The 8,359-nt window shown below is 47.5% G+C and overlaps 1 protein-coding gene across 1 annotated transcript; it reads right to left on the bottom strand.

The window, feature by feature from the left end:
* Positions 1–1,841: 1,841 nt before the first annotated feature.
* Positions 1,842–6,127, bottom strand: mea1 (male-enhanced antigen 1). The gene is made up of 3 exons (XM_040139686.1): positions 5,744–6,127; positions 4,526–4,634; positions 1,842–3,953 (listed from the first exon to the last, which is right to left on the bottom strand). Exons 1-3 carry the CDS (start codon positions 6,125–6,127, stop codon positions 3,772–3,774), a joined length of 675 nt encoding a protein of 224 aa, XP_039995620.1. The 3' UTR covers positions 1,842–3,771.
* Positions 6,128–8,359: the final 2,232 nt, after the last annotated feature.

Below are 8,359 nucleotides of genomic sequence, written 5' to 3'. Positions count from 1 at the left end.
GTAACAGGCTGGTTAATTAATAATAATGTAAATTCAATAATTCCGAGGCACAAAAAGTTCCACAGCCACGACTTTGATCTGAGCATTAATCCGTCTTTTCTTTTGAGCGACGAAGCCTCGTATTAACCAATGCTTTCATTTCCCGTGACCTTTGGCCCGTCTAACCTCGCTGCTCGACTAAACGAAGCGCCTAAGCGATATTCTTCAAAAGAAAAATCTGTTGGTTCTGCTCGTTCTTCTTCAGACGCGTGGCGCGGCGGAGCGGTTCCGCCTGCGCCCATTGTCGTGCTGGGTATTGTCATGTAGATTGACTCGTGGCCACGCCCCCCTCCACGGCCACGCCCCCCGCCCTGTGACGTTTACACCCCGCTCGTTTTTCCCGCCGTCGTGTGGGCGTGTCCTTCCGAGATCAGCTGTCAATCAAAGCCGGTGAGCTTTCCGGTGGAGGGACAGCTCCGCTCTCTCTCTCGCCCGCCGCTGGACAAAATGGCCCCCGCAGCTCTGGAGCCGGAAGAGGAGCCGCAGCTGAGAGCCGAGCGACGTTGTCTTCGACCGCTCAGGGAGGACTTTGCTTTTGACGACGTGGCCCCGAGACCGGCGGCCGCGTCGTTTAAACATTCGTCCGGCAGGGGGCAGATCAGGGGTCGCTGCTGAGCCAGACCACGGAGGAGGTGGCTGCTGTTGACGGTGAGATCCCTTCAGAGTCTGGCGCCGATACTTTACATCCTGTTTACTGCCCCCCACTGGTCGCGGACTTAGCCGCACCCACACACCCTGGCGTACAGCGGGTTTAGAGTCCGTGTCATCGGTCAGCCTGTAGACTCGCAGCAGAAAACCGTAGACTAACGACCCGTCTGCAGCGAGAACGTGGTCGGGAGCTTTCTGAGGTGGAAGAAAGATGGAGGACAGAGTCCTGAATAGGGAACCGGTCAGCTCTGTGATCCCAGTCACAGAGCTGATGTATTTGCTTTTCACACCCGGTGTCTGTGCTGCATTTCCCACGTTACCTCACCTGCCTCCGTGTTTGGTTTGAATCTGAAGATGTTGTCTGTGGTCTGCCCCCTGCTGGATAAACTGCACGCACAGTGCGTAAAGGTGAACGACGCGGCTTGCGTGGGAGGCGTTCGTCTCTCCGCCCGGCGGACGCTCGTCGGTCCTGAGCTCTGTCCCCGTCGTGTTCTTGTTTTACGCCATTCGATCCTTTGATTAGAGGTTTCGAGAGGACGGAGCGGATCGGTTCTCTGCAGGGTTTTGACCGAGCCGCTGTTCAGACTGAAAACCTGCGGACGAGTAAAAACCGACTCGGTCGATCCCCGAGAAGAAAAACCAGCGTCCAGTGAAACGAGAATCAACCCAAAGCTGAAAGGTGGACGCTTGAACCAAACCCAATGAAAACTGCTTCAAATGTGAGCCTTTAAAGACGCCCCCCCCCCAAAAAAAAACAAAACTTCAGGAGATACGACGTCTGACCGACCGGAGGACGAGATGAGGACCCGACGTCGGACGTGACTACATGAAGAAGGACGGAGGTTTCTGTCCAGCGGCGAAGTCGAAGCGTTGGCGGCGATCTCTCCCCTCGAGTCCCGACTCTCAAATCTGAACGCTGCTTCCCATCATCCTGTACATACGCTGTACTTTACTTAGGTGGAGCATTACTTAGTATGAAAGTCTGATTTTGTACAGATGTTCATGTATGTACAGAAGAAAATAAAAAGAAATAAAGTGGACATGTTTGACAATCAGAGTTTGACTGAGTAGATTCTCACACGCGATCGGACAAAGTCATTTCAAATCAAGACACACACACAAAATCTTTAAAAACAAGGTCAACACTTCAATCAAAGGCTTTCGGGTGGAATGTGATTTTATCCCAAATGTTCAACATTTCACACTGAAAACAGAACCGGACGTCAGTAAATCGCCTTTCAAACTTTCCTTCGCTTCTACGAAGATCGGAGCTGCGACTGATTGTTTTCATCGTCGGCTTCATCTGCAGATTTGTTTTCTCGATTAATCGATTAATAATCTGGTTTGGTTCAAACAGAAAACAGTGAGAAATGACACTTTGTCCAGAAAGTCTGGAAACTCAAAACGTAGTTTACCGCTTCACAACCGAGAAGAAAAACCAGAGACTTTCTCTCTCTTTCTTTTCGGTCGTTCAACTGACGTTTCCATCTTTGCAGCGCTCGTTGCTTTTTTCTTTTCCGGACGCTTTTCTCGAGCTCATCCGTTCAGATCACCGTCGCTTTCTCCTGATAACGGATCTGTTTCCCGCAGCTCTACTCGGGCAGCACAAGTGGAGCCACCTGTGCTGCTGGTCTACAGGTGTGCAGCAGCTTTAAGTTCAGTTCGCCGTTTCCTGGATTTAAAAACGCTTCACGCCTCAATGAAGAGACGCGATGGTCTGGAACTGGCTCCGGGAAACCGGTGGTAGAAACCTCCAGAGCAGCTTCGGCCTCCGAACCTGACCTCAAGCGAACAACCACAGGCAGCGGCTGCGGTGCTCCGCTCTGTCTGTTCGCAGCATCTGTGTGTCGCCTGTCCGGCCGTCAAGCAAATGTAACTCGTACCGGTCTTTCAAAACCAGGTTGGGCAGCGCCCGAAAACACCCGTGTCCCTCGTCGCATTTCTGAGCGTTTGGGCGGTTCAAGGAAACGAAGGCGAGTTACGTCCTGTCGGTTTTAAGGCTGATTCGGATCATTTTTTACATTTTTGAAAATGTGACAGTATTTAAGGCGAAAACAGGCACAAGAAAGTTAAGTGAGTTTTGTTTTCTGAACCATAATGAAACTAACTGACCACAACGTTGATGAAAACCTCGATCCGTGTTGAAGACGTCGCCTGGACTCTGAGCAACTGAGATGGTGAGTTTCCAGTGAATCGAGGAAATGATCAGAAAATTAATTTTATAAATTAAAAGACACTGCCCTAATTAACTGATTGTTTTATCTATCAACATTAAAGTCCAGGTCCCAAGAATCCCGGCGTCTTCACGACGACACATTTTCGTAATAATCCAGTGGGGTTTTTTTTAAAGGTTTATTTGGCCAAAGAAGCAGGAAAATGATCATAAGTCATTGTCAATTATTATGTCAATCAATTAATCAATTGGTCTGTCGAACATCAGACAACAGCTAAAAACGGTGATATCTTCAGATGTCTTGTTTTATCCAACCAGCAGTAAAAACCCACTGTCGATCATTTGGGCTCGATTCTCAACCAACGGAGGAATTTTTGATCCTTAAGGTTATCTGAAGATTCAAATTCCCTAAATCTGATTCCAGGTTTTGACCGACTCACTGCCACAAATCCGTCGTTCTCCTTTAGTCGTTATTTATTTACTGGCGTTAAAGAAATAGAGTCTGAAAATACTGGAATCGGCCAATAAAATAAACTCCAGGTCACAAACAACCCAGAGCACGAGGACACGGAGGACGCGTTCCCCATCCTCAAAGACTACAAACCCTGGATTCTGATCATAAAGCTGAACTGTGGGTTAAAGGTTCAAGAGCGAGTCTGAGAGAAAAAAAAAAAAAAAAAAGAGACTTGAGAAAAGTGGATGTGATTTTAAAAAAACCAAAAGTAAAATTAAAAACATTCAACAGCAAAGTTGAAAGTTTTAATGCGAGTAAAGAAAAACTGCTGTTTGTGATTCACTGGTGGAGTCTGACAGAATGACTCTCAGGTGTCTCTGTCTCACATTTATAAAGTCACCTTCATCCTGTTCTTTCCTGACCCTGTGTCAGTGTCCCTGAAGTGGCCGTGGTGTGTTCAGGGCCCATTGATGTTGCTCCTGCGGCCGAGGCGCAGGGCGCCGGCGCTCTGCCGGCTCTGCAGCGTGTGCTGGACCATGTCCTTCCACTGGTCATCGGAGATCTCTTGGGCCCACGCCGGCACGCCGAGAGACGGCAACGCCACGGCCGCCATCGTCCTCTTCACCAGCTCCACGTGGTCTGCGGGGAACAGGAAGTCATCCGAATATCTTTTTCAGATTACATTTTTCACAACAACGGTTTACGTTTGGAAATGAAGACAAAGAACTTTAGGGATGTACCGGGTTTTCCACAATATTCAACTGGATATACAAGTTTTCTGTTTGTCATTTTCAAGAGTTTAGAAAAAAAATGTCTTCTGACATTAACTCAAAGGTCTGTGAGATGTGGTTGAAAGCTCAGGAAAAAAACCCTGAGTTAGTATTATTTTGTCACTGACACTGTTTTTACATGATATTTATAATCATCTACACTAAAGATGAGACCAGCGATTCGATTTATAAGATTTGGAAACGTAAATAAAGTGAAAACCTCAAGAAAATGTATTTACATTTGTAAATCTTCTTAAAGAAAGTGGGACGAATCATTTTTGCGCTGTTTTTTGTTTTGTTTTTTTAATATGAAGCACCTGAGAGGAAAACCATGGAAACAGTTTCAGGTGGTGGGATTCTTTCCTAAATACAGAAAAACGCGCGGACGTCTGTGAAACAGGAACAGTACGGGAGCCCGTAGAGGACACGCGGAGGACTGACCTGCGTCCATGGGGATGGAGGCTCGGCTCCTCAGGGCCGCTGCCCCCTCAGGGTCCTCCTCCTCGTCGCTGTCAGGGGGAGGAGCTTCGGGGAGGTGGAGGCCCATCACCTGGAGGAGAGAGACAGGTGAGACTGCTGAAGACGCGGGGTGGACAGAATAACGAAACCCTGCAGGTTCCCGTTTATTCGGTCCAGCGTTGATGACAGTTGGTTAAAACAGCGTTTTCCAACCGTCCGCGTTCGGGACGTCACACCTTCGTCCTCACCGCAGACATTTGTCCACTCGGGATTTACCTGTACAGCAGCAGAGCCGAGGGTCAGAACATGCAGCATTAATTCTACATTTCTCAGACAGAAGCAGTAACTTTACACAGCCACATCTCACACACTTCTCCTCCTTCTCCTCCTCCTGTCTACCTTTTTCATCTCTTTCTGTCCTCTCCTTCTTCTCTTTCTCCTACTTTTCCTCTTCCTTCTTTCTCCTTCTCCTTTTTTCTTTTTTTTTCCTTTTTTTCTTCTCCTCCTTATTTTTCTTCTCCTTCTCCCCCTTTTTCCTTTTTCTTCTCTTCCTTTTTTCTTCTCCTTCTTCTCCTTTTTCTTACCCTCCTTGTTTGCCTTTTTCTTCTCCTTTTCCCTTTTCTCCTCCTCCTTCTTTTTCTTCTTCTCCCCTTTTCTTTTTTCTTCTCCTTCTTCTTTCTCCTCCTTCTCCTTTTTCTTCTCCTTCTTTGCCTTCTTCTTCTTCTCCTCCTTCTTCTCCTGTCTACCTTTTTCATCTCTTTCTGTCCTCTCCTTCTTCTTCTCTTTCTCCTACTTTTCCTTTTTCTTCTCCTCTTCCTTCTTTCTCCTTTTTTTCTTCTCCTTCTCTTCTCCTTCTCTCTTCTCCTCCTCCTCTTTTTTTCTTCTCCTCCTTTTTCTTCTCCTTATTATTTTTCTTCTCCTTCTCCCCCTTTTTCCTTTTTCTTGTCTTCCTTTTTTCTTCTCCTCCTCCTTCTTTCTTCTCCTTCTCCTCCATCTCCTTTTTCTTACCCTCCTTCTTTGCCTTTTTCTTCTCCTTCTGTCTTCTCCTCCTCCTCCTCCTCCTGCTCCCCCCCCCTCTTACCAACTATCTTCTGTCCATTACTTGAGCGATTATTGATTTTCTTTTTCTATCAGACAGAGACAGGTCACCCTCGTACTTTCCACCCGTACCTCCGTCACCTGTTGGCGGGCAGATCTCACCTCTATCCTGTGCTGCACCTGCTGCACCTGCTGGGCGTGCGAGGGCGTCTCCTCCTGCTCCTGCTCCTGCTCCTGCTCCTGCTCCTCCCCTCTCTCCTCCTCCTCCTCCTCCCCGTCCTCCTCCCCCGGCTGCTCGCTGGAGTTCAGACCGTCAGGATCCTGGTTCAGAGGTTGGTAATAATATCCCCCGCTAGTCGCCTCCTCCTCCTCCCCCCCGAGCTCCATCTCCTCCCCTTCCTCCTCCTCCTCCTCTTCCTCCTCGCCCCCTCCTTCCCCCCCGCTCCACGGCTCCCCCCCCAGCAGCGCCCGCCCCCGCGCGCTCTCGCCTCTCTCCCTCTCGTCTCTCGTCCTCGGTTCTCGGTCCCTCTCTCCGTCCCCACACATGAGCTCCACACCCACATCCACACAGACACCCTTGGGGGGGGGGGCAGGGACAGGGACAGTCCTGGGTTAGTGAACGCTTTTTACTTTTGGGTTTTAGTTCTATTTACCCTCTAGCTCTTATTTTCTATTTCTATTTCTGAAAAGATAGAGCCCAGCTGATACTGGATGTCTGAGGCTGAAACTGATGGTGGACAGTTCAAAAGTAATTTTTTTTTTTACCATAAATAATCAATCTTGTTTCGGATCCTGAGATTTGTTGTTTTTAAAGAGAAGTGACCCAGATTCACACAGACTGAAATGAGAAACTGACAGTTTCTGTGTCTGATCGCTAATATCAATACATCCGCAGTAAGCTGATATCGGCTGAATCGTGGGCCTGGTCAAGTTGTCTGTGTCTCTGCAGACTAATTAACCAGGACATGAACCTCCTGTGCCCAAACAGAGGTTTAGTAACGCTGCAACGATTAGTCCACTAATCAATTAGTCGATTGACAGAAAAATTGGTCGGCAGCTACTTGGAGAATTTGATGAATCGTGTTCAGGTAAAACTGCCAAACGTGTGCGTGTTCTCGCTCGTCTAACGTCTCTTAGATTTCCTCTGTTTTCTGGCTTAGAAACCGAAAACTAGACGTTTGAAGACGTCACCTGGACCAAACAACTTGTCAATCAATCGAGAAAATAACTGGCTGCTCGTCCCAGATTCATTTGGCAGCAGGACAACGAGTCCAAACACACAGCCAGAGCCATAAAGAACTGTCTTCAGAGACCAGGAGGACCAGGAGTCCTGCAGCAGAGGGTCTGGACCCCACACAGCCCTGATCTCAGCATCATGGAGTCAGTCCGGGATCACATGAGGAGACAGGGACACTGAGACACAGAGAGACACTAAATCCACAGAAGAACTGAGGCGGGTTCTCCAAGACGCTCGGAACGACCTACCTGCCAAGAACCTGGTGCTGGTTTGAAGGCAAAGGGGGGTCACGGCGAATACTGATCAGATTTAGGTTCCTTCTCTTTACTGCACTTTGGATGAAGTTCACTGAGAAATGAAAACCATGGCTGACTTTATTGTTACTTTTACTGACGCTGTGACTCGGGTCTGACTGTAGAGGTCAGTTTCTTTACAGCTGCGGCTCATTTGAACCGGACGCCCAGAAACTGACACTCAGCAGCTCCCATCGACTGATCGATTGATCCGCTGATCGATTAATCCGCCGATTCTCTGATTGATTGATCCACTGATAACGAAACAACTTAAAACAGCAGGAATGAATGGGCTCATGCTTCACCTGAACAGACGGAGACGGGGAGGAGGTTTCTATTCAAACCAGTTTATAGAACACCATGCTAACAGCTAACATGCTAACAGCTCCAGTAGCTCCCGTGTTACCTGGCTGACAGTCTGCACCCACCTGTCCTCCTGCTACGGCCTGTGTGTGAGATAAACCTGGATGATTGTCGGACAGGTAGATGACGGTGATGATGGAGAACCCTGCGGCTACCGGCTAACGGCTGCTCTCTGTTTGTTTCTCTGACGAACTCGTTTGTTTCTCCGGTTATTAAACCCTCTCCCTCCTTGTTGTTTCATTCCTGACCCAGTAACGAACCCTCTCCAGGCGAGGGGCTCCGGGGCTCACCTGTCTGTGTGTCTGTCTGCTCGGAGCCTCAGGTGTTAGCTGTTAGTCGCTGCTAGCTGCAGCTGCTGATCAGACGCTTCCGGCTACGTCACGGGACCGCAACAAAACTGACGTCAGATGCAAAATATTCTCATAAACAACTTTATTAACCCAAGAAACACAAACAGGACAAAGCAGAAGAAAACAAGTAAATGTTAAAAAAAAAAATACAGTTTAACAATTTAAGATTTCAAATGCAAGAAAAAATAAAACTTTTTTCCTCATTTATTCATTTATTTGTTCATTCAAAGGCCGCAAGATATAATATATAAATATATGAAATATATAATCGTTATATAACGACATAATAACCGGTTTATTTATCTGTATAATCAGAATATAGAGACGTAATAACTGGTGTATTTATCCTGTATAATGTGATCAGATCCCAGTGTTTATCACCGTCTCTGTTACCGGCTCCAACTCCTCCTGTGGACACTCGTCAGTGGAGGCTCCTGGATGAACAGGTGATGAACGACAACACAGTAAATCACAGCAGGAATAATAATAAATATATAGAACAAGTACTGAAGATTAATAAACTCTGAAACATGCT

This window comes from Xiphias gladius, chromosome 11, assembly GCF_016859285.1.
Source record: "Xiphias gladius isolate SHS-SW01 ecotype Sanya breed wild chromosome 11, ASM1685928v1, whole genome shotgun sequence".
In the NCBI taxonomy this organism is placed as follows: Eukaryota; Metazoa; Chordata; class Actinopteri; order Istiophoriformes; family Xiphiidae; genus Xiphias; species Xiphias gladius.
Note: the sequence above shows the minus strand (reverse complement) of the source record. Positions and strands in the feature narration are given on the sequence as shown.